General features: G+C 40.0%; 1 protein-coding gene across 2 annotated transcripts in view; it reads left to right on the plus strand.

Annotated features, from left to right (window-relative positions):
- The window catches only part of HSDL2 (hydroxysteroid dehydrogenase like 2), a 59,660-nt gene continuing 48,175 nt past the window's right edge, over positions 15,946–27,430 (plus strand). For both annotated transcript variants that reach the window (XM_005684309.3, XM_013966268.2), the window contains exon 1: positions 15,946–16,058. In XM_005684309.3, the coding sequence (XP_005684366.2) occupies positions 16,042–16,058 (17 nt within the window). In that variant the 5' untranslated portion in view covers positions 15,946–16,041. The remainder of the gene's footprint in view (positions 16,059–27,430) is intronic.

Raw genomic sequence — 27,430 nt, forward strand, 5'->3', positions numbered from 1 at the left:
GTATATATATATTTATAAAGAGAGAGGTACAGTATAGCAGAATTAGATATAGATATGTGTATAGGCGTTGGTTGGTATGTATGGTTGCTATGTATACTTGTATTTCCAAGTTTTGTCTGCTAAGAAAGCCAAACAATGATACCCCATTAACTTTACCAACATTTTAGTTACTAAATATCAGTCCCCAGTAAAAGGAACCAGGACTCCACAGAGAAGTCATTGATTCCAGGGCTGCAGAAATAAAAATAATACATGAGTTTAGAGCAACTTGAGTTTGCTAAAAAGTAAAGTACTTTTAAAATGATAGGGACTTGTCAAAAGGGCATAGGAGTCTAGCTGAAAGATCTCCCAGGGACCAAAGGGGGAATAGTTTGAGCAACAAAATAAATAACAATAGTATTATATAGCCTTTAAAGTAAAATAATGAGTCAATATTTATATAAATAAATACTTGAATAAGCAAATAAGGGGAAAAGGATAGCTCTTACAGAATAATTCTAATTAATAAGCATAGAAGGAATACAGGAAATAGAAAACCAGTATTAGAATAATTGCTGCAGACAAGATCCACCAATTAATGCTAAAATTAGTGAGCAAACCTTAAAATAGTGGCATAATTTCAAAGTATCTCCCCTAAGATATTTATTAATTATGGAGAAAAATAATAACTTTACAATGAAATCCAGCAGACACCATCTCAGCTAAGCAGTCAAAATTAGCAGTAATGTGACATGTTGACGTGAACTCCTGATAAACTGATGGACTGCACTGGCAAGGTTACATTGCTGCTATCATATCCCAGTCCAAAATGCATAACTCAATCTAACCACAAGAAGACATCAGAGAAACTCAAATTACAATTTAAAAAAGTATTTTTTCTTGAAGAATTGACAAACTCTTTAAGACTGTCAACACCATGAAGGACAAGCAAAGACTGACAAAATATTTCAGATTGGGGGCAACTAATGAGACAGGACAACTAAATGCAGTGTGAGGTTTTACAACAGAAAAAGGACATTAGTAGATAAATAGATACAATACAAAGGCTATTTGTTTTCTGTTGCTGTGTAACAAATTGTTGCTCAGTCTCTCAATCCAGTCTGACTCTTCCTAATCCCATGAACTGTAGCCTGCCAGGCTCCTCTGTACATGGGATTTTCCAGGCAAGAATACTGGAGTGGGTTGCCATTTCCTTCTCCACAGTAACAAATCATGTACAAGTGTAGAAGCTTAAAACAATACAAATTTTTATCTGGAAGTTCTATAGGTCAGAAACCCTCATGGGCTTGACTGGGTCTCTCCTCAATCTCACAATACAAAAGTTAAGGAATTGTCCAGTCTAGGCTTTTATCTGGAGCATTTGGGGAGAGTCGGCTTCCAAACTCTTTCCTGTTATTGCAAGAATCCAGTTCCTCCTGACGGTAGATCCTAGGCTCCTGTTTCCTTGCTGTCAGCCAGGGATCATCCTCAGTTCCTTCTGGTTACCTTCGTTCCTTTTTAAGGCAGCAACATTGGTGAGGCTAGTCCTTCTAATACCCTCGATCTGTAGGACTTCTTCTTCTGCCTTCTTCCATTAGCCAGAGAAAGCTTCTGCTTTTAAGGGCTCTTATTTGAGTCCAGTAATCCCTGTTTCTTAAAGTCAGCTAATGTGGAACTTTAATTAGCCCTGAAAATCCCTTCACAGCAGTACTTACAATTAGTGTTTAAATAACCAGGGAATGGGAATATTGTTGGATGGAAGGTGGGGAAAACTGTTAAAATTCTGCCTACCCGCGTCTGTAGTTCAGCTAATAATGTTGTATGATTATTTATTAGTTCTGATTATTGTACAGTGGTTATGCAAGAGAATAATATTAGGGGAAGCTGGACAGCATATTCAGGAATGCTCTGTAGAAATTTTACAGTTTTTCTGAATATCTACATTTATTTCAAAATAGAAATTTAATAAACTTATATGTGCTAGTTGCTCAGTCATGGCTGACTCTTTGCCATGAGCAAAACAGACTGTAGCCCACCAGACTCCTCTGTCCATGGAATTTTCCAGGCAAGAATACTGGAGTGGGTTGGCATTTCCACTTACATAAATTATTAAGCATAATCATAAAATGACCACCAAGGAGAATTTGAGAAATTTATAACAAAGGCAAAATTTGAAGGTCTCTTTTTTTTCTGGCATTGCCACATGGCATGGGAAGTCTTAGTTTCCTGATCATAGATCCAACTTGTGACCCCTGCATTGGCAGTGTGGAGTCTTAGCCGCTGGACCACCATGGAAAATCTCAAAGATTCTTTTATGTACTTTTCTAACCCCATTTCTAATCTCTCCCATCCCAGTGCAAAGAATGGTAATCCTGAGTTTTATGATTACTCATTCTTGCTTGCTTTATAGTTTTAAAAGGTGTGCAAATTCCTAAACCATAGGAACTTTATATGAACAGTGTAATAGTTTTAATATCTTTTTGCCACTTGATTTTTTCACTTAATATTCTGATTCTGTGGTTAATTCCATGTGTTTCCTTAATTTTCAGTGCTGTGCAGTATTTCTCAATGAGAATATGCAGCAATGTATCCATTCTTCTCTTGATTGATATGAGTGGTTTCTAGTTTCAGCTTCTTGTTGTGTTATTATAAATAATTTTTCTGTGAATATTTGTGTACCTGTCTCCTGAGGCACTCAGAGATTTCTCTAGGCTTGACAATCTAGGTTATACATTCAGAAGTGATGAAATTTGGTAATCTTCATCTTTACTGTGTTTCCAAAGTGATTTTATCAGTTTTCACTACCACCATTATCAAGTGTTTGAGAGCTCCCATTGCTCATACCCTCAATTGGTCAATTGGTATTGTAACTAATACAATTTTAAAATTTTGCCATTGAGCTTAAAAATGTCATATGTGCCCTAAATTTTCACTTTTTGATTATTAATACAATTGAATATTATCTCATATTTTACTGGCCAGTCATGAATCTTCTTCAGTATGTCTGTTGATGTATTTTATCTTTTTTAAATTCCTATTTGACTGTTGTTTACTTATTGATTTTCAGGTGTCCTTGGTAATAAATAGCCATAGTAGATACCTTCTTCCCAGAATGTGGCTTCTCTTTTCATTTTCTTTGTGTTATCATCTGATGAACAAAAACTCTTAATTTTAACAAAATAAAAGGTCTTAATCTTCTTTTGTTTATGTTTTGGTCCTTTTGCTTAAGTTTCTATTCAGTATTGTACCATAGTTCCTGTACAGTAAGACAAGAAACAGAAATGAAAGCTATGAATATTGGAAAGGAGAAAGCAAATTGCTATTATTTGCAGTTAGGATTATATAGAAAAATCCAGAAGTATGTAAAAGTTATTAAAATTAATGAGTTTAGTAGGAAATCTAGGTATAATCTGAGTGCATGAAAATCAACTGCATTTTATATACCAGCAACAACAGTGAGAAAATATCACTGAAAAATGGTAATACCATTGCCACAGACCTGTACACCTAAAATCTGTTAAAAGTATAAAATTTTTATTTTGTACATTTTATTACATATACAGACACACAGAATGCCATCAAATCTTGTATGAAAGTAAAATTAAAGATACTTAGAAATACATGTAACCAAGTATTTGTTATATCTTATGGAAAGAAACTGTATTAGAAAAGACAGCCTAAAGAAGCGATATACCATGTATGGACTAGAAGACACTAAATTGTAAAGATGTACTTTTTCAAAATGATCTATGGATTCAAGGCAGTCCCAAGTGATTTTCCCAGGAGTTTGATGAAGTAATTTCTAGAATAACTTAAGACAATCTTGATGAATAACAACGTAATAGGACTTGCCTCTCCAAGTATTAAAATTTATAAAGTCAAATAGTCAAGAACATGTAGCATTGCCACAGAGATAGATAAATTATTTAATGGAACAGATGTGGATATAAATGAAAACTTGATGTAGGACACAGAAGACATTTAGATCAATTAGGGGGAAAAAGTAGAAGTTGATGGCTGCTGCTGCTGCTGCTGCTGCTGCGTCGCTTTAGTTGTGTCCGACTCTGTGTGACCCCATAGACGCAGCCCACCAGGCTCCCCCATCCCTGGGATTCTACCTCATTCCAAATATAGATAACCACCTCAAGGTTGTTCCAGGTGACTCAGAAAGGAAAGGCAAAGTTTTTAAGCTTTTAGAATAACATTTAGGAGACTGTCTTTATGATTTCAGAATAGAAGATGAATTCTTAACATAATTTCAATTTATGTTATAATTTCATCCATACTTGAGTACTTCTCTAAGTACATAGTGTGAAGTCGCTCAGTCGTGTCCGACTCTTTGCGACCTTGTGGACTGTAGCCCGCCAGGCTCCTCTGTCCATGGGATTCTCCAGGCAAGAATACTGGAGTGGGTTGCCATTTCCTTCTCCAGAGGATCTTCCCAACCCAGGGATCGAACCCGGGTCTCCTGCTTTGCAGGCAGACGCTTTATCCTCTGAGCCAGGGAAGACATATGAAGGACTCTTCATAGCACCACTGCTATTCTATACTATTATTAGTCTATATAATAAACATGCAAATAACCCAAATGTCCATGAAGAGAGATGGGCAAATAAATTGTGGCATAGTCACACAATGGAATACTATACAACCATGAAAATGAATAAAACACAAAAAGTAATGATATGGATAAGTCAAACCAAAATACTGAATGAAAAATAAAATCAGAAAAAAACTATATACTAAGACACTATTTCTATAAAGTTAAAAAGGAACCACCACCATGCAAAGCTGACCAATGTATTATGAACACACACACAAACATACACACAATTTTATAAAAGATGACAAAGAAGAAGTAAACACGCAACTCAGAGGTGACTTTTAGAGAGGAAGCAGAGAGGTGGAAATCAGAGAAGCACATGACTCACGATTTCTAGTTCTTTAGCTGGGTGATGGTTTCACAGATGTTTATTATTATCTCATAATTTACATATATATCATACATATTTTGGATGTATCAAATATTATACATGCACAAAATCCAGCCTATTTCTGTCAGCACGGATATAGGTCCCAAACCTCATCCACTAGGGTAGCGTTTCTCAGGCTCAGCACATTTTGGATGGGATAATTCTCAGGGAGATGGGATGTACTGTGTATTGTAGAACACTTAGTGGCATCCATGGACTCCATTCACTAGATACCAGTACCATCCCTCACATACATGTGACAACAGAATGTTTCTAGACATTCATTCACAAATATTCTCTGGGGTGTAAATTCCATTAAGAATCATTGCCTTAGACATTTCCCTTAGTTTCTTCTAAATTCATTCAGTCATTTAAAATAGTTTTTTTTTTTTAATTTATGTAGCATTATAAGATTTAAAATTTTTAAAATAAGCTTTATTTTTTAGAACTGGAAAAATGATAGCTTTGAGTGTATGGACCTTTGCCAGCAAAGTAATGTGTCTGCTTTTCAATAGAGTCTAAATTTGTCATAGCTTTTTTCTCAAGGAGCGAGCATCTTTTAATTTCATAGCTTCAGTCACCATCTGCAGTGATTTTGGAGCCCAAGAAAAAAAGAGTCTGTCACTGTTTCCATTGTTTCCCCATCTATTTGCCATGAAATGATGGGACCAGATGCCATGATCTTAGTTTTTTGAATGTTGAGTTTTAAGCCAGCTTTTTCACTCTCCTCTTTCACCCACATCAAGAGGCTCTTTAGTTCCTCTTCTCTTTGTGCATAAGGGTGGGGTTATTTGCATATGAGTTTATTGATATTTCTTCTGGCAATGTTGATTCCAGCTTGTGTTTCATCTGGCCTGGCATTTCACATGATGTACTCTTCATATCAGTTGAATAAGCAGGGTGACAATATACAGGCTTGATGTACTCCTTTCTCTATTTGGAACCAGTCTGTTGTCCCATGTCCATTTCTAGCTGTGACTTCTTGACCTGCATATAGATTTCTCAGGAGGTAGGTAAAGTGTTCTGGTATTCCCACCTCTTTAAGAATTTTCCAGTTTGTTGTGATCCACACAGTCAAAGGCTTTGGCATAGTCAATGAAGCAGAAGTAGATGTTTTTCTGGAATTTTCTTACTTTTTCTATGATCCAGTGGATGTTGGCAATTTGATCTCTGGTTCCTCTGCCTTTTCTAAATCCAGCTTGTACATCTGGAAGTTCTCAGTACACTTACTGTTGAAGTGCTAGTCCTTATTTCTTCAAATTTCAGGTAGCTGCTGGACCTTTAGGTCTATCCGTTATTTTCTTAAAAATGGCTCTGAGTTGCTTCTTAGAAGAAACGCTTGTTAAGTATCACTTCCTTCCTTAATTTGGATACAAATTGGAAGGTATTCTTCATAGTTTGTGGTAGGGTTATGTCAGTTTCCTAGTTTATTATACTAGAAATTTTCTCTGGTTCAGGTTCATTTTCCTTTCATTTTCCTGGACTTCCATTTTCCCTGCAAATTAATGTGATAACTAATGACTTTCATGACAATATTCCCACTCTTCTGTGGCAGCTTTCTATACTGTCTTTCACCAGTCCTTATCATGATTCTCCCTTAACTTATCTATGCCTAACCAGTTAATGAATGTGAGATTCACCCTAGCCATTTCAAAGACGGAACATAGAGGAATATCTGTGAGTAGAGTAGCAGAAGGAAAGGGACAACTCCTTTTTTTCACCCGTCTTTTCCAGTTAACCTGTTGCCTGTAATTCTTCCCATCTGAACTGAAGTTGGCTTACTATAATGAGTTGATTTGCCTTTACTGCCTTGGTATTCCATTTGTCTACAGATGTATGAGGTCAGTACATATTATAGATGCCTATTGGACTTCCCTGGTGGTCCAATGTTTAAGAATCCACCTTCCAATGCAGGAGATGCAGTTTTGATCCCTTACCAGCTGATCAGGAACTAAGATCCCACATGTCACAGGGCAACTCAGCCCATGCACCACAACTGGAGAGGCTGTGTTTTACAAGAAGCCCCTGCGTGCTGCAACTAGAGCAAGCCCATGAGCCTTAGTGAAGAGCCCACACGTTGCAGTAAAGACCCAGCACAGTGAAAATTACAAAAACAAAGATGTCTATAATATTGTAAGTGTTCTTATATGAGACAAAATAGTCCCTTCTTAGCAATTGAGACCATATCTTTAATAGGAAATACTTTTATTTTTCACTAGAATAAGCCTTCACTCTGGTCAAGTCAAACTTTCCCCTAAAATTTTTGATACAACTGTTTAACAAGGAGCCATATCTGGCTATTGATTGGTTAGAGAATATATATATTTTTTCTTTGTCCTTATTTGCCCTTGGCTGAAATAGTCTTGTGCAAAAATCTGGTCATAGTTTACGAGGTTGGTGGAATGAGTCTTGCAATGCCAGACAACTGGAAAGAACTATTGCTGTCCCTCCCCAGTGTAGTTCTAGAAGATGTTTACTTCATGTGATCCTGCAGGGCATCAGGCAAACATTCAGCCTTGAGCAGGCAAACAAGCAAAAGGTCAGTAGCAGAAAAATGAAAGAACAGTCTGGAGGACTTTGCTATGAGAATGTTATTTATGTAACTGGAAAAGCAAGTCTTCCCACCTCCACACCCCGCTCTTGGAGGTGGAGGACTGGTTGTATTAGAGGATAATGTCTTCATATAGCCTCTCTTCTCCTGCAGCAGTGGGAGTAGGAGAGCTTAATCAAAAATTTAATTTAGTAGAGTGTAGTGGGAGGATGGCACCTCTGAGAATTTAATTTGGCATAGCAGAAAGACATGGGGGAATTCCAAAGTCTGGTCTTTGTGTAGCAAAGTAATGGCCAGCAAGAGATAGATGGCTCAATTATGGGCCTGATCCTTAAGCTAACTTAAAATGTCTGTACTTTCCCAATGGTAGGCACAGTTTGAAAGTTAGAAGATAAAAAAATAACTGACATTGTTCCTCAGTATAAAATGATAAAATGCTATCTTTATAGTGAGCAGGGTTGAAGCTATGTTGATTACAGAAGAATCAAATGTTTCTTTTTCTCAGCTTGGAAAGATTACATGTACTCACAGTAGACTACTGTATCTCAGAAGGAATGCCTGAGTTTGGGAGAGGTGGGTGTGTTTGACATAGTAGTCGCTTACTGGATACCAGAAAGAATTAGGTGAGGCTGTCTCCAAGGGAAGTGGACTTGGAATACCTACAACCATCATGGATCTCTTGCTAAAGTCATATTCTAAATACAATGAATAGGGGACTTTCCTGGTTGTCCAGTGGCTAAGACGCCACACCCCTAGTGCAGGGGACCAGGTTGGATCCCTGGTCAGAGAACTATATCTGCATGCCACAACAAAGACCAAAGATCAGTAGTGCTGCAACTAAGGCCTAGTGCAGCCAAATAAAGAGATAAATATTAACAAAAATAAATAAAATGAATAATTCACTCTTGGGAAAGTATTTAGCTAGGGAAGTGAGGATGGATCTTAGCGTGAGACCAACTCCTGTGAGCAGGGCTTGGGAGTTCCTGAAAAGTGATGGAAATATTAAAGACAATTTTAAAGAAGGAAATTTGAACAAAACTAATGCTCTCAGGGAAAAATGCAGATATGAAACCAAGGAACAAGGCTAGGGATCTTGTTGGTTCCAGAGGGAACTCCCTTCAGTTGTTTTGCCTTGAGACAAAGTATCATTTAAGAGTTAGGTCTAGATACATTAAACAGAAAACAAAAAATAATAGTGCCCTAGATAAAAATTTATTTATTGTGTAAAAGAAGTAATGGTTTCAGGGCTGTAATGGCATTCCATGTTTATCAAAGATCCTGTCTCCCTTATGTTCTGTTATGCAAACACACAGCTTCATTCTTAATATCACAAGATGTCTGGAAGCCCTTTAAAGAAGTTTTCCCAGAAGTCCTTCTCAATATCTTCCGCTTACCTCATTACCCTTAATTTAGTCACATGGCCACCCCTAGTCAAGGGAGGCTTGAGAGATGCAATGTTTATACTGGGCATACTGCCACCTCTTAATAATAGAGATATACCATTGATAAGAAGTGGAGAATGTGTAATGGGTAGGCAAATAAGTCTGACACAGCAGTTTCATACAGAGAGAGAGAGGGAGATGGGTTTCCCTGGTGGCTCAGATGGTAAAGAATCTGCCTGCAATGCAGGAGACCAAGATTCGATCCCTGGGTTGGGATGATCCCCTGGAGGAGAGAATGTCTACCCACTCCAGTATTCTTGCCTGGAGAATTCCATGGACAGAGGAGCCTGGCGGGCTACAGTCCATGGAGCTGCAAAGAGTTGGACCCAACTGAAGTGACTTAGCACACACAACACACAAAAATTGGTAAAGAGCTGTGTGGGAATTGAGTAGTAAACAAACCAACAGAGTGAAAAACGGACTATGGCCTGATCCACACACCCACTCCACTGCTTGTACTCAGGCAAGGAAGCAGTTGTCTACTGAGGGAACTGTCTCCAAGAATTGTAAGAGCTGGCTAGCTGCAAAGTGAGGAAAACCCACACTGTGTCTTTGAGCAGAGGGAGTGTCAGAAAGCTAGGTGAAGACCTAGGTGGGTTCTCAGACAACTGCCCCCTATCTCCCTTTCCGGTATATTATAGGAGAAAGTTCACCTTTGAAGGAGCTATGGAAAGGGGAAGGCTAGTTCCTCTCGTGGTTTCAAGACCAGTGCAGCTGTTCCAAGCATCATGTCCAGAAATTAAATTAGAAGAAGAAAGGTGATATATTCGGTGGTCTCTCTCTTAAAAGTCAGAAAACCTTCTCCAGCAGACCTCACATTTGCCAGAACTAGAAAACATATCCACTGCTAAACAAGACATTGAATAAATGGCTTTTATTGTAATACTGTTTATAAAAAATAAAAACTATTGAAATACCATCACAAGTGGTAAAGTTAATTTGGAGTACATTCATTGAAAGAAAACCATGAACCTAAGATAGTCTGGGACCTGGGATCAGGGACCCTTTACTGGAGTGCCTGCGTCTGGACAAAAGGAGCTCATGGAGCAACAGAATACAAGAAACTACGAGACTAAAAACAGCTGAATGCATGGCAGTCAGGGTGATGATGAACAATGATACAAAAAGGCCACAAACCAACAGCCACTTCTGAGGTGCCTGGAGCAAAAGCAGGGTACTGAGCGTGATCTCTGCACACAGCACCATCACAGGATGGCAGACCACCTAAGCGACCCCTTCTGCCAGACCCATGGAGCTGCCCCTACCCTCACTCCATTAAAGGAGAGCAAGCAAGGGCACCTGTAACTTGTTTTCTCTCCCTAGTGCTGCAGTACAAGTCCCGGGAAAGCCTTGCCTGAATTTCTCCTCCAGCCTCTTATAAATTTCTGTTGATTAAAAAGTTCAAGGACCTGGGTGGATAACACATCTAATTTTTAAAATTTAAGGTGAACTTTTAGGTGTAAATTTGAAGAGATATTTTTGATACACTAAGTAAAACAAAAACAGGTTCCAAAACGAGAGTATATATAATCTCCCTTTTGGTATTCCTTGGTGGCTCAGATGGTAGAGAATTCACCTGCAATGCTGGAGACTTGAGTTCGATCCCTGGGTTGGGAAAATCCCCTGGAGAAGGGAATGGCTACCCACTCTAGTATTCTTGCCTGGAGAATTCCATGGACAGAGGAGCCTGGTGGCCTACAGTCCATGGGGCCGAAAAAGAGTTGGACACGACTAAGTGAGTAACACTAACAATCTCCCCTTTGCTTTTTATTGTTCAGTCACTCAGTTGTGTCCGACTCTTTGCGACCGCATGGACTGTAGCACGCCAGGCTTCCCTGTCCATTACCAATTCCCAGAGCTTACTCAAACTCATATCCGTTGAGTTGGTGATGCCATCCAACCATCTCATCCTCTGTCACTCTCCTTTCCTCCTGCCCTCCATCTCCCAGCACCAGGGTCTTTTCCAATGACGCAGCTCTTTGCATCAGGTGGCCAAAGTACTGGAGCTTCAGCTTCAGCATCAGTCCTTCCAATGAGTATTCAGGGTTGATTTCCTTGCAGTCCAACGGACTCTTAAGTGTCTTCTCCAGCACCACAGTTTGAAAACATCAATTTTCAGTGCTCAGCCTTCTTTATGGTGCAACTCTCACATCCGTACATGACTACTGCAAAAACCATAGCTTTGACTATATGGACCTTTGTTGGCCAAGTGATGTCTCTGCTTTTTAATATGCTGTCTAGGTTTGTCATAGCTTCCTTTCAAAGAGCAGGGATCTTTTAATTTCATGGCTGCAGTCATCATCTGCAGTGATTTTGGAGCCCAAGAAAGAAAAGTCTGTCACTGCTTCCATTGTTTCCCCATATACCTTCCACAAAGTGATAGGACCAGATGCCATGATCTTAGTTTTTTAAATGTTGACTTTTAAGCCAGTCTTTTCACTCTCCTCTTTTCACCTACACATCAAGAGGCTCTTTGGTTCCTCTTCTATATCTGCCATAAGGGTGGTGTCATCTCCATATCTGAAGTTATTGATACTTCTCCTGGCAGTCTTCTAGCTTGTGCTTCATCCAGCCCGGAATGTAACACAATGTACTCTGCATATCAGTTAAATAAGCAGGGTGACAATATACAGCCTCGATGTACTCCTTTCCCAGTTTTGAACCACTCTGTTCTATGTCTGGTTCTAACTGTTGCTACTTGACTTGCATACAGGTTTCTCAGGAGGCAGGAAAGGTGTTCTGGTATTCCCATTTCGTTAAGAATTTTCCACAGTTTGTTGTGATCCACCCTTTTGCTTTAAATGCAATCAAAATCTATATTAAAATTTCAAAGGATACATGCCAAACTATTAACAATGATTATCTCTCAAGGGTGATGTTACAGAGAAAGTTTCACTTTTGTTAGATTGTTGGAATAATATACTACGAGAAAAATATAGACATTATTATACAGCAAAGAGGTTACTATCCTATTGTTGCTGCTTAAATGAGTGGCAATAAGTCATTGAGCAACAAAAGGTATAGCGAGGGGTCCTACTGGGAAGATTTGGTCCATTGTCAGAAACAACTGTTATATACTCAAAACCCCCCAAGGATTTCTCCATTTCACCTTCTAAAGTAGGGTGTGCTATCTTGTGGGTGAAAGAAATGAAAGTTTCAAGTGATCCCTGATTCTTCAAATGCCCTTGAAAGCACCTGCTGTTAGTCACATGGGATTGTTGGCTTCTGCTGCTGCTGCTAAGTCTCTTCAGTCATGTCCGACTCTGTGCGACCCCATAGACGGTAGCCCACCAGGCTCCCCTGGCCCTAGGATTCTCCAGGCAAGAACACTGGAGTGGGTTGCCATTTCCTTCTCCAGTGCATGAAAGTGAAAAGTGAAAGTGAAGTTGCTCAGTGGTGTCCGACTCCTAGGGACCCCATGGACTGCAGCCCACCAGGCTCCTCCGTCCATGGGATTTTCCAGGCAAGAGTACTAGAGTGGGTTGCCATTGCCTTCTCCATTGTTGGCTTCTAACCATTAATTAATAATTTTACATTTGACTGAAGGAACCTAAAATATCTTAAAAGGCAAGTTGAAAAATTACAATGGCAAATTACAGCACACTAAAGCAGTGTTTTCCAGATGGTAGGTTATGATCCATGAATGAGTCATTGAAATAATGTTGTAGGTTACAATCAACTTAAAAAAAAAAACAGGGTAGTATACAATGGATTTAAATAGAAAAGTTTACTAGGTCTGGATGAAAAATTTATTTATGTGGGTTGTGGTCAACAAACGAGTGCATTACACACTTTAAAAATATATATTATTATACAAGGTCAGGATTAGAAGAGTCCTTATTTGATAATTTAAGATTAAACTTGTTTTTAACATCATGTGTGTGTGCTCAGTCATGTCTGATTCTTTGGGACACAAAGGACTGTAGCCCACCAGGCTTCTCTGTCCATGGCATTTTCCAGGCAAGAATACTGGAGTGGGTTGCCATTTCCTACTCCAGGGGATCTTCCCCAACCAGGGGTCCAACCTGAGTCTCTTGAATCTCCTGCATTGGCATGAGGTTTGTTTATCACTGTGTCACCTGGAATGCCCCTTTTAACATCATATCCTTTGATATTTCAATTTAAGTTCATTTTCAATCTCCTATGTATTTGAAAACCACTAACACTGAAGAATTAAACTTGACGGACTTTAGAAGTCAAACAACCAAAGACACAGTTGCTTATTCTGTGATAACTGAAAAAATAGTAATACAGATTAGACCATCACATCCTGTTTTACTGATACAAAGCATTTTAAGGAACTTAAAATTTATGCGTCCTCTTATTTCCCCTTTATAAGGAACCTATAAAGAAATTTGTTATTTTTGCCTTAATCCAAATCAGATTATAACATATATCACAACATTGTTAACAAATTAACGTTTTGCAGTATTATATAATTGAGAATTTTAAAATACCAGTGCCATCTAGTGGTTAGTCTCAACACGTTTCCTTTCTCTTGGGTATATACCCAAAAATGGAATTGCCCTTCTGTGTGTAGACATCCAGTAGCTGGTAACTATGCTTTAACTTTTGGAGGAACTGCAAAACTATTTTCCAAAGTGGCTGTGCTATTTTACATTCCCACCAGCAATGTTTGAGGGTGTCAACTACTTTACATCTTGGCCAACACAGTATTTTCCAACTTTTTTTTTTTGGCTGCACCAGGTGGCATGCAGGATCTTAGTGCCCTCACCAGGGTTGGAACCCATGCCTCCTTCAGTGAAAGTGAGGAATGTTAACCACAGAACTGCCAGGAAAGTTGCTCCATCTTTTCTATTACAGATATCCTAGTGGGTGTATAGTGAAATCTCACTGTGGTTTTGATTTGAGTTTCCCTAATAACTAATGCTGGTGGGTCTCCTTTCATGTGCTTGCTGGTTGTTCACATGTCTTCTTTGGAGAAATGTCTATTGAGGTCCTTTGCTCATGTTTAAATTGGAGGTTGCTCATCTTTTCATTGCTGGAGTTGTAAGAGCTCTTTATAGATTCTGGATACCTTATCAGATGTATGATTTGCAAATATTTTCTCTCACCCTGTAGGTTGTCTTCATGTTCTTGAGTGAATGGAGAGTATTTTTTCTAACAGTTTCTATCATCACTCTTTTCAGAACACCTGATATTTCAACACAGGCTTCCCTGGTGGCTCAGTGTTAAAGAATCTGCCTGCCACTGCAGGTGACAGGGGTTTGATCCCTGGGTCGGGAAGATTGCCTGGAGAAGGAAATGGCAACACACTCCAGTATTCTCACATGGAAAACCTATGGACACAGGAGCCTGATGAGCTGTAGTCCATGGGTTTGCAAACAGTTGGTCAGCCTAAAGAAAGCATTGGTTACTCCTCATTCCTCTTACATAGGGAGAGACCTTGCCTTTGTTTGATCCACCTATATCTCCATTGACTAGCACCCACAGTTGCTAATACTTCTTGAGTAAGTAAATTCTCTGGAGTCTCTAAGGACCATATCATAGATGGAAAATTCAAATGCCTATGGCACTCGAAAGTGATATAAATGAGTAAATAGAGATATTTAAGGCTTCTGATAAAAGGGAGAGTTCAGTTCAGTTCAGTCACTCAGTCGTGTCCGACTCTTTGTGACCCCATGAATCACAGCACCCCAGGCCTCCCTGTCCATCACCAACTCCTGGAGTTCACCCAAACTCATGTGCATCGAGTTGGTGAGTACATATCCTATCTCCAGGTTAGTTTCTTCAGCTAGTCTTCACATAACAACATTATCCTGTTCTACCTCTTCACCCTTTTTCTACCCTGTTCTACTCTTGGACTGCAAGGAGATCAAACCAGTCAATCCTAAAGGAAATCAGTCCTGAATGTTCACTGGAAGGACTGATGCTGAAGCTGAAGCTCTAATACTTTGGCCACCTGATGGGAAGAACTGACTCCTTGGAAAAGACCCTGATGCTCGGAAAGACTGAAGGCGGGAGAAGAAGGGGAGGACAGAGGATGAGATGGTTGGATGGCATCACCGACTCGATGGACATGAGTTTGAGTAAGCTTCGGGAGTTGGTGATGGACAGGGAAGCCTGGAGTGCTGCAGTCCATGGGCCACAAAGAGTCGGACACGACTGAGCGACTGAACTGAACTGAACCTCTTCAAAACAGAATTTCTTCTCGTCTCCCTAAAAGTATTGTGCTAGTCTCTAGTTCATTAGGGTAGCTGAGTTATGTCCAAGGTATACTACCAAAAGCAATACTAAGTCCCAGAATTCACCTTATTCCAGCACTGAGCCTGGGTGTTTCCTCGCCGAGATATTGACAAAGAGTAGAAAAATCAGAGTTAACTCTGAGTTCTTCGGCAAGACTGACTACTGCAGAGCTCTGATTCAGAAGCTACTCCTCACTACAGGGCAGTCTAGCTGCAGTCCGGCTGGCTTTAGTCCAGATTCAGTGGGAGAGTCGAAATGCGCCGCTGGCCGGCTTCTAGGAGAAGAGTGTTTATCTGCCCAGGAAAAGCGTTCCTAAGACGGGCCTCCGAGGGCGCGCGGGCAGCCAGGCAGCCAGACGTCCTGGTGCCAGCGTGGACGGCAAGGGGACCAAGAACCAAAGTCCGCTGAGAAGCCGTATCTCAGCCTTCAGGGTCCCTAATGGACATCCCAAATGGCCACATCCCACCCCACCCCGGCAAAGGAATTCTGCGTGGCGGCGGGGAAACGTTCATAGGCCGGGAAAAGGCGTACTTGGCGGCTGACGCGCCCAGTACCTCTAGACGCGCAGGCTGGAGACCAATTGTCACCGTAGAGACCCCCGCAGGAGGGGCGGGGCGGAGTTGTTTCTCAGCGCTTGCGCGTAGCAGTGGTTTCCAGAGGGCAGGCTGCAGAGAGAAGGAAACCAGCGCCGCGCGCCAGCGAGGCCCACTGCGTGCGCAGGCGCACTCAGCCACCTCCCGCCTCTTGGAGCGCCCAGCACCTCCCGCAGAGCTCGGGGGCGGGCCCCGGGGGCGGGGTCTGGGGCGGGGCTAAATGCTGGGGGAAAATCAGCTTCTCTGTGGTCGCTCGTTGAGTCCGTTGTCGCCCCTGACTTCGATCTGCCGCAATCATGTTGCCCAACACTGGGTAAGTAGTTTCGCGCCGTGGGGGAGGAAACCGGGCCAGGCGGAGTGGATAGCTTGGGTGGCCCTGACCTGGCGGTGGGAGGATTAATGATACTACTCGGAGCGATCTGGAACGCTGGTTCGCCCTGGATGCAGTGTTCCTTTAACATGCGGTAACTTGTGAAAAGTAGCGCAGAGGTATGTACTTGAGGGTGGCAGTCGTGTTAAAATCTCGTAGATAAAGGATCCGGAGTGAGGTATCCCGCCGCCTCTAGGGCTGGTCCCAACTTTGGGTTTAGAGATACAGCTGCGTGTCCGGCTGGAGGCCGCGAGTTCTGGGTGAAAGGTCACCGGAACTCGTGCAATTAATGACTTGCTCAGAACTCTCAATTCTGGAAGGAGAAAATAAGGGGTGTTTAAAAAGGGATTTCAAGTTAGTAACAAACTAAGCTAACCTTAAAGGATGAGTGTCTTTTGGGGAGGCTTTTTTTTTTTTTTTTTTACTTTGAGATGATACTGAGTTGTGCTAAAATACACATAAGGTTTGCCATCGTCACTATTTTTAAGTGTACAGTTAAGTAGTGTTAAATATGTTTGCACTGTTGTGCAACCAGTTTCCAGAACTTTTTCGACTTGAGAAGCCTTATTTAACCTACCCCCATCATTGGATACCAGATCATTTCTAGTTTTTTGTTACTCCATCTTTGCTGCCGTGATTATCCTTGTATTCACCTGTTTTTCACGTATTTGAGTGTATCCACATAATAAATTCTTGGCAATGAAGCTGCTGGATCAAAGAGTGTAAGCATTTCAAGTTTGATAGTTAATACCAAAAGCCCTCCGAAGAGGTTGCACACTGAAAAGAATTAATGCGATTTCCTAACCCAACACATTGGTAAACAGCAAAATGTCTGATAATAAAAATACCTGTTTTGATAATAAAAATCTAACTAGAGAAAAAAATGTCATCTCATTATAGTTAAAATCTGCACCAAAGAGTGAGGAAGCAGATCTTTTTATATGTTTAAAGCAGCAGTTCTTGTTGAGGAGTAATCTTGATTCCCATAAGACATTAGGCAATATCTGGGAACACATTTTATTGTCACAATTGAGTGGAGTGCTAACTGGCATCTAATGGGAGGGTCCAGGGATGCTGGCAAACATAAGGCACAGGAGAGCCCCCTACAGTAAAGAATTATCTTGTCTAAAATGTCAATAGTGTAGAGATTGAGAAATCCTGGTTTAAAACCATCTGTGTATCTTTTCCTTTGCCTGGCTTACACAGTTAGGCTTTTGATTGATCTCTGAGATCTCTCTACTGAAAAGTAATTTGTTCTATATCATACATGTTAGAAATTTTTTCTCAGTGTTTTTTCATTGCATCTTGAGTTTGACTATCCTATATGTTTATCATGCAGAACCATGTGGTTTTATTGAATCAGAGTTATCAATGATAATCAAGTTATCTTTTAAGACTTTTGTGTTTTTTGTGACAAAGCTATAAAAAGCCATCTTAAACAAAGATTTTTTTTTTTTTAATTTGTAAGTATTCTTCTGGAATTTTTGTGGGCTTTTTTCCCCCCGACTCAGATTTCAGCATAGGAAGTGAGTTAGGAAACCCACTTCATTTTGGTTCAGATGGCTGGCTGTACAATTGTTCCAGCACCGTTGACTGACTAGTTATTTTTTCTTTCTGTCAGAAATTCCACCTCTGAATTCTTGTATGCATAGGGATCTTTTTTATTCTATTACTTTGGTCTATCTGTTCGTGTACCAGTGCTAAATTATGTTAATTACTCTAATTTTATAGAGTGTTTTAGTATTTCAGAAGGCTTAGTTCCTGCCTCATCTGGATTTTTTTTTTCAGAATTTTCTCCATTACTTTCAGATGTTTATTTTTCTAAATGAACTTTAACTTGTATAGTGTTTTTCTGAAGTGATTGCTTTTTTTCTTTCAATAGTTAAAGATTCATCACATTTACCATGATTTTGAGGTACTAGGGAATTTTGGTAAATTGTAGTGCTAACTCTGCATTGGCAAGTTTTAGTCATCTACCAGTAGTAATGAGGAATTTGGAATCTTTCTGCTTTCTCACCTTCTATACTCTGGTTCTGATGCTTTAGAAATGGAGGTATAGACCAGGTGGTTTTCAGGTTAAGAGGAAAGCGGACTTTGCCCTTGTTTCTGCCAGTGCCTGAGACCTTGAGCATGAAAATGCCCTTCATCCTGCTGAGAGTCGATCCAAGTGGATCAAAGGCAAAGGAGTAGAGCCTTTTTTTTTTCTTAAATTTATTTTATTAAAGTATAGTTAATTTACAATGTTGTGTTAATTCCTGCTGTATGGCAAAGTGAGTCAATTATACATATATATGTACACACACACTAACATATAGTTGCTCAGTTGTGTCCGACTCTTTGCAGCCCTATGGACTGTAGCCCACCAGGCTCCTCTGTCCATGGAATTCTCCAGGCAACCATTCCTTTCTCCAGGGGATCTTCCCGACCCAGGGATAGAACCCAAGTATCCTGCATTGTAGACAGATTCTTCACCGTTTGAGCCACCAGGGAAACCCACAAACATATATATGTATATATATAAACTGATGGCTTATGGTGAACGATGTCGGATTTGTCATCTCCGAAGAAGAGTTAGCTTTGGGACCAGGGACCAGGCTTGATCACTCAAGAGCTTTTGTGTAGCGGAGTTTTATTAAAGTAAGAAAAGAGACAGAGAAGGCTTCTGGCATTGACATCAAAAGGGGTCGAAGAATGCCTCCCCCTGCTAGTGTTAGCAAGGGAGTTATATACTTTTTAAATTAGTTATTACAGTAAATCAAAAGAATGTCTCAAGGTTGTAAAATTTTTACCAGACCCACTCCCACAATTTACATTTTAGGATAATGGATTAGAATTTAACAATAGAAAGATCCTACGAGACCCACTCTCATAATATACATTCTAAAATATCAGGGTTAATCAGAAGGTTTTCAGGAAGGAGAAACTGTCCTCAAGCAGGATACTTTGTTGTTATATAATCCCTAGTACAAAGTTCGGAGAAGGCAATGGCACCCCACTCCAGTACTCTTGCCTGGAAAATCCCATGGACGGAGGAGCCTGGTGGGCTGCAGTCCATGGGGTCGCTAAGAGTCAGACACAACTAAGGGACTTCCCTTTCACTTTTCACTTTCATGCACTGGAGAAGGAAATGGCAACCCACTCCAGAGTTCTTGCCTGGAGAATCCCAGGGACGGGGGAGCCTGGTGGACTGCAGTCCATGGGGTCGCACAGAGTCAGTGTGACTGAAGTGACTTAGCAGCAGCAGCAGTACAAAGTTGAAACTGAGTTGTTTGTTGTGTTATCATCGGTTCTGGTCTAAAAAATTAAAAAAAAAAAAAAAACCATTTTATGTGATTAAGACTAAGAAATGTAGAGAAAAAAAAAAGTTTGTCCTTTCCTCCTCCTCAAGAACCCCAGACCCCTCTTCTCCTCGGGGACCCCCGGACTTCTTATCAAGCTGCTTAGGAATTGACTCTCTCAAAACCATAATGGAAAAGGATATGAACATTCTTTTTCATATGCTTGTCCATTATGGTTTATCACAGGATATTGAATACAATTTCCTGTGCTACGCAGTAGGACCTTGTTGTTTATCTTTCCTATATGTAATAGTTTGTATCTGCTGTGGATAGGGCTTTTTAAAGCAATAATTGGGACATTTTCATCTAAATACTTACATTTAAAAATTATTTTAATACTATGTATACTACCTTTTATATAAAAAGGAAGGGAAAATTATACACACACACAGGATATGTTTTATATATTTATGTGTGTCTGCCTATTTTTAAAAAAGAAATATAATAAGGGTAAGTGGAAATTAAGGAATCTGTAGGCAAAGGATTGAACTTCTTTAAATATACACATTTATAAGGTTTTGACTTTTTTATTGGCCACGCAGTGCAGCTTGTGTGATCTTAGTTCCCCCAACCAGGGATTGAACCCAGGCTCTTGGCAGTGAAAGCACAGGAGTCCTAAGCACTGGACCACCAGGGAATTTCCAGATTTGACTTTTAAATAAAGTACAGGTTTTGTAGTGATAAACTAAAGTGGACTGTCATCATAAACAGAGGACCTTAACTGTATGTCAAGCTTTTCACATATATATACATAGAAAAATAATTCAAATAATTTTAACTAGTAATTTGTATACCTTTAGAGACATCTGCTCTAAGGACAAGGAGTACAAAGAAATCTTGAACTTTAATTGGTAGATTTATTATTGATAGTCGTATTAGTGTAGTAATTTGAATACTGTTGCATCTTACTGTATTAATAAATATTAATAAAATTAATAAACATTAATATGTCACCTCTTGTTGGTCTGATTCTTTAGCAGAAGAACCAGTGATCCTTACCCTCCCCTCTGCCATGAGTAAGAGTGTCTGGGGTCTTTTTCTCTTCTCTAAGCTGTCTTTCCTTGATAGCTCAGTTAGTAAAGAATCCACCTACAACGCAGGTTCAATTCCTGGGTCAGGAAGATCTGCTGGAGAAAGCATAGGCTACCCATTCCAGTATTCTTGGGCTTCCATTGTGGCTCAGCTGATAAAGAATCTTCCTGCAATGCAAGAGACCTGGATTCAATCCCTGGACTGGGAAGATTTCCCTTGGAGAAGGGAAGGGAAAGGCTACCCACTCCAGTATTTTGGCCTGGAGAATTCCATGGACTGTATAGTCCTCAGGGTAGCAAAGAGTTGGACACAACTGAGTGACTTTCACTTTACAACCTGTCTTACGGAGTTCTTGTCCTTTTTCTGTTAGAAAGCCATGTCTTTGTTAGAATCCCATTCTTGTCACAAAAACTATTAAGACCTGGAATTTGTATTTATCATGTTTAACATAGACAGTTTAAAGGTGTATATAACTTACCAGTGTCTGAAGTAAATAAAATTTTATCATTCCCACAAACAATACAAGGACCTAAAAAAGTGGAACTTCAGTCATTCCAGTTTTAACTTTTGTTATTGTAACAATTTATTTTAATTCTATTTTAACCTCCAAATGTTATTATTTATTATATCATTTATATTATTGCTAATTAGCAGTATAAAAACTTTTTTTTGATTTCTGTACTTAATTATCTTTGGCTTTTATTCCTTCCTGTACCTCTGACCTTCCATCTGGAAACTTTTTTTTTTTTTTTCCTTTAGTAAATAAGGCAGGAGAAAGAAAGAAAAAATATTCGGCTTGAAATGAAAGAAATAATGCTGTCATTATTTGCAGATGATATGATTATCTAACTGGAAAACCAAAATAATGTATAACTAAATTACTAGATTCAATAAGAGTCTGATACACTGTCAGGATACAAAAGTCAATGAGAAAAATTAAATTTCTGCACACAAACAAAAGGGCTTCCCGGGTGGCGCTAGTGGTAAAGAAGTAAGAGACTCCGGTTCCATCCCTGAGTCAGGAAGATCCCCTGGAGGAGGGTAGGCAACCCACTCCAGGTGTTCTTGCCTGGAGAATCACATGGACAGAGGAGCCTGGTGGGCTGCAGTCCATGGGGTTGCAAAGAGCAGGACACGACTGAAGCAACTTAGCACGCACTCACGCGCACAAGTAAAAAAGTCAGCAAGTACAGTACAATGGCTATAAAAATGAGAATTTCAAAATCCAGAATATGGGTTGTTCTACAGACCTATATTCTTCAGCAAATAAATGGCATAAAGAAAATCTAAAATCTGTTATAGATTATAAGAGACTTATAAGATGTACAGGCATACCTCATTTTATTTGTGCTGTACCTTTATTGCCCTTTGCAGATATTTTGTGTTTTACAAACTGAAAGTTTGTGGCCTTGCTTTGTCAGATGGTGGTTAGCATTTTTTAGCAATAAAATAGTTTTAAATTAAAATATGTACATTTTTTAGGCATATTTAAAAGACCACAGTGTAAATGTAACTGTTTTATATACTGGGAAACCAACGTTTGTGTGACTCACTTTATTTCAGTATTCACTTTATTGTGGTGGTCTGGAATTGAACCTGCAATCTCTCAAGGTGTGTCTGTAACAAATTAATGCAATGTGAAGTCCTTACAAGATCCTGATTTGATCAAACCAACTGTAAAAAGATATTTTTGAGATAGTTGTGAAACTTTGCATAAGGATAGGTACTAGTTGATTTTGAGGAATTACTGTTACTTTTCTTAGTTGTGATAATGACATTGTTATATAAAAGTTGGAGGTACATACTGAAGCGTTTGTAAGTGAAATTAAATAACTTCTGAGGTTTGCTTTCTGATAATTATTTTCAAAATTGTGATTGTCGTTGAATTGTTAAATAAACATGGATACTTATCACAGTATTTTCTGTATTTTTGAAAATATTTGAAAATTCTGTAATAATTAAAAAATGGTCTTTAAGTAACTTTGCACTGATTGCAAGGGAAACTTGAGTAATTAAATAGTGGGAAAATCTGATAACACCATGATTGGATAGTCAGAATATTACCTTTGATTACAGAGGGACATCCTGTGGTTCCAGGTGTGAAATAGAGAGTAATACCATGTTCATGGAGTGGAGTACTCAATGTCTTAAAGATGATGGTTCTTCTCACATTGCTGTGCTACGTGCTTAGTTGCTCAGTTGTGTCTGACTATTTGTGACCCCATGGACTGTAGCCTTCCAGGCTCCTCTGTCCATTGAATTCTATCAAAACCCCAACTGATTTTGCTTATGCAATTAAATAAGCTAATTTCTAATATGTGGAAAAGCAAAGATCCAAGTATAGCCAAGAAAGCTGTTAAGATAGTGCAATCCATTTAACCGAATTTAATAGAAGAGAGAGCCTAGAGATAGATGTTTATTTCTGGAGACTCAGTCTATGACAAAGCTGGCATTCAAGATCTGTGGGAAAGATAGGCTTTTCAGACTGGAACTGTTGGTTGTCCATATGGGGGAAAATGTAGTTCATCGGTCAGTATATGCCCTGGGGAAACTCTTGTACGTGTGTTCATAATAAAAAAAAAAAACCTGGAAACCCTCCTCAAGGTCCATAAACAGTAGAATGAATAAATACCTTATAGTATCAGTTCAGTTCAGTTCAGTCACTCAGTCGTGTCTGACTCTTCGCGATCCCATGGATATGCTCATATGCAAAATATTATATATTAAATAAAGTAAGTGTAACTGTTTACACCAGTATGGATAAGTCTCCAAACCATGTTTTGTGAAAGAAGCAAACTATGTAATGACATATACTGTATGAAGGGCTTCCCTGGTAGCTCAGCTAGTAAAGAATCCACTTGTAATGCAGAAGACCCTGGTTCAATTTCTGGGTCAGGAAGATGCCCTGGAAGATACCCAGGAAGATACCCACTCCAGTGTTCTTGGGCTTCCCTGGTGGCTCCCTTGATCCCTCCCTGGTAAAGAATCCACCTGCCAATGCAGGAGATGTAGGTTCCATCCCTGGGTAGGGAAGATCCCCTGGAGTAGAAAATGACAACCCACTCCAGCATTCTTGCCTGGAAAACCCCATGGACTGAGGAGTCTGGTACACTGAAGTCTATGGGGACACAAAAGAGTCAGATATCACTTAGCAACTAAAACAACAAACAGCAACAACAAGAATGAAATTCTGTTTTGAGTGGCTTCAGATGGAAATTAATTTTTTTGAGTTTTGAAGACTTGAAGTCTGAAGTCCAGGTGTTAGCAGTGCCCTAGCAATGTCAGTGTTCCCTCTGAAATTATAAGTAGAACCCTTGCCTCTCCCTAGCTCTGGTGATCACCGGCAATCCTTGGCGTTCTTAGTTGGTAGCTGCTTTACTCCACTCTCCACCTCTGTCATCACGTGGCGTCCTCCCTGTGTGTCTGTCTTTATGTCGTCTTTCCTCCTCTTATGAAGGCACAGTCATACTGAATTAAGGATCCACCCTACTCTCAGACGGTAAAGCGTTTGCCCGCAATGAGGGAGACCCGGGTTCCATCCCTGGGTCGGGAAGATCCCCTGGAGAAGGAAATGGCAACCCACTCTGGTACTCTTGCCTAGAAAATTCCATTGGTGGAGGAGCCTGGTGGGCTACAGTCCATGCGGCCGCAAAGAGTTGGACAGAACTGAGCGACTTCACTTTCTTTTCTTTTCTTTCTACTCCTGTATGACCTCAGTGTAACTAATGACATCTGCAGCAACCCTGTTTCCAAATAAGGTCTCATTTGGGGATGCTGGAGATTAGGACTTCAAAATACCCTAACACTTTGGTTGATAAAATTCAATCTATGACAGGGAGGTACAATTGTATTTTGGTGAATACAGTTCAATTTGTAATAGGGAAATAGTGTTTGCTGAATTGGGGTTCCAAATCGATCATACGTGTTCATACACATATGTGTTGGTCTGCGAAAACTGTTCTTAGCTCCCACACTGTACACAAACAGATGGAGGGTCGGATTTGGCCCCTGGATTAGACATAGATAAGTAGGTATTAGGAATAATTTTTAAAAAAAGGCAAGGAAATTAGTAATAATATTTAAAATAGTTGTTACTTTGTGGGTCAGAAGGAAGAAGAAGAATAGAGAGGAGTAGACAGGTGGCTTCTGGTGTATTGATAATATTCTATTTCTTGGTATGCATTTTATTTTGATCTTTAAGTTTTATACATTATTTATATATATTTTTTGTATTTTGTGTGTGTGTTTTTTTTTTACTAAAAATAGTAAAAAGAGCACCTCTTTATTCACCTTCTTTCTTATTAAACCGTTTATATCTAATTTTGAAGCCGTTCTCCCACTTTTACCTCTGAACTTGCTTCCAAAGTGTAGTCTTTCTGATCTTGGCAGAAGCATTACATTCTGTTGCTAACAAGCCTGCTTATCTGTTACCCTTGCCTCTGGCTGCTGCCCCTTTTTCTGTTTGTCATTGTCACTTTGCTGCCCTCTCTCAGCCTTCTCCTTAAACTTTATATGCCTTTAGAAAGTAAACAAGAAAGTGGGTTTCCCGCTCTGACTTAATACAGGTTTTCTTCTCATCTAACACCTGAATAAGTAGAAAGTTAAAAGTGGGTGGTTGGATATATTATTAAAAAACGAACGGCCATGAAGAACTTTCCTCACATTGGGATCAGAGAATCTTTTGAACAATACCCAGAGTTCTTTGCCAGCTTTCTATGTTTGTTTGTTTAACATCATTCAGTTCAGTTCAGTTCAGTTCAGTTCAGTTGCTCAGTCGTGTCTCACTCTTTGCGACCCCATGAATCGCAGCACGCCAGGTCTCCCTGTCCATCACCAACTCCCAGAGTTCAGTCAGACTCGCGTCCATGGAGTCAGTGATGCCATCCAGCCATCTCATCCTCTGTCGTCCCCTTCTTCTCCTGCCTCCAATCCCTTCCAGCATCAAAGTCTTTTCCAATGAGTCAACTCTTCGCATGAGGTGGCCAAAGTACTGGAGTTTCAGCTTTAGCATCATTCCTTCCAAAGAAATCCCAGGGTTGATCTCCTTCGGAATGGACTGGTTGTATCTCCTTGCAGTCCAAGGGACTCTCAAGAGTCTTCTCCAACACCGCAGTTCAAAAGCATCAACTCTTCGGCACTCAGCCTTCTTCTCAGTCCAACTCTAACATCCATACATGACCACAGGAAAAACCATAGCCTTGGCTAGACGGACCTTAGTCGGCAAAGTAATGTCTCTTTAAACATCATTATTGAGATGTAATTCACGCACCACACAATTTACCCATTTAAAGTATACAATTAAATGGTATAGTCACAGAGTTGTGTACACACCACAGTCAACTTAAAAATATTTTTGTCATCCAAGAAAGAAGCCCCATACCCCTCCTCCTCCCACCCCCAGTCCTAGGCAGCCACTAGTCCTTGTGTGTCTATAGGTTTGCCTCTTCTGGACATCTCATATAAATGGAATGATATATTATGAAGGCCTCTGTGACTGCCTTCTTTCACTGAGCATGTTTTCAAAGTTCATCCATGTGGCACAGATCAGTACTTCATTCCCTTTTATTGCTGAATGTATCCCTTTGTATGTATTGATATATAACACATTTTCAGTTCAGTTCAGTTCAGTCACTCAGTCGTGTTAGACTCTTTTGTGACCCCATGGACTGCAGCACTCCAGGCTTCCCTGTCCATCACCAACTCGCAGAGCTTGCTCAAACTCATGTCCATTGAGTTGGTGATGCCACCCAGCCATCTCATTCTCTGTCACCCCCTTCTCCTCCTCCCTTCAATCTTTCCCAGCATCAGGGTCTTTTCCAATGAGTCAGTTCTTTGCATCAGGTGGCCAAAGTATGAGAGTTTCAGCTTCAGCATCGGTCCTTCCAATGAATATTCGGGACTGATTTCCTTTAGGATGGACTGGTTGGATCTCCTTGCAGTCCAAGGGACTCTCAAGAGTCTTCTCCAACACCACAGTTCAAAAGCATCAATTCTTCGGCACTCAGCTTGCTTTATGATCCAACTCTCACATCCATACATGACTACTGGAAAAACCATAGCTCTGACTAGACCTTTGTTGGCAGAGTAATATCTCAGTTTCTTAATATGCTAAGTTGGTCATAGTTTTTCTTCCAAGGAGCAAGCATCTTTTAATTTCATGGCTGCAGTCATCATCAGTAATTTTGGAACCCCCCACAATGAAGTCTGTCACTGTTTCCATTGTTTCCCCATCTAGCTTCCATAAAGTGATGGGACTGGAAGCTATGATCTTTGTTTTCTGAATGTTGAGTTTTAAGCCAACTTTTTCACTCTCCTCTTTCACTTTCATCAAGAGGCTCTTTAATTCTTCGCTTTTTGCCATAAGGGTGGTGTCATCTGCGTATCTGAGGCTATTGATATTTCTCCCAGCATTCTTGATTCCAGCTTGTCCTTCATCCAGCCTGGCACTTCTCATGATGTACTCTGCATATAAGTTAAATAAGCAGGGTGACAATGTACAGCCTTGAGGTACTCCTTTTTCTATTTGGAACCAGTCTGTTGTTCCATGTCTAGTTCTAACTATTGCTTCTTGACCTGCATACAGATTTCTCAGGAGGCAGGTAAAATGGTCTGATATTCCCATCTCTTGAAGAATTTTCCACAGTTGATTGTGATCCACACAGTCAAAGGCTTTGGCATAGTCAATAAAGCAGAAATAGATGTTTTCCTGGAACTCTTGCTTTTTCGATGATCCATCGGATGTTGGCAATTTGATCTCTGGCTCCTCTTCCTTTTCTAAATCCAAGTTGAACATCTGGAATTTCATGGTTCACATACTGTTGAAGCGTGGCTTGGAGAATTTTGAGCATTACTTTGCTAGTGTGTGAGATGAGTGCAATTGTGCAGTAGTTTGAACATTCTTTGGCATTGCCTTTCTTTGGGATTGGATTGAAAACTGACCTTTTC

The sequence above is a fragment of the Capra hircus genome, chromosome 8, assembly GCF_001704415.2.
Source record: "Capra hircus breed San Clemente chromosome 8, ASM170441v1, whole genome shotgun sequence".
Lineage (NCBI taxonomy): Eukaryota > Metazoa > Chordata > Mammalia > Artiodactyla > Bovidae > Capra > Capra hircus.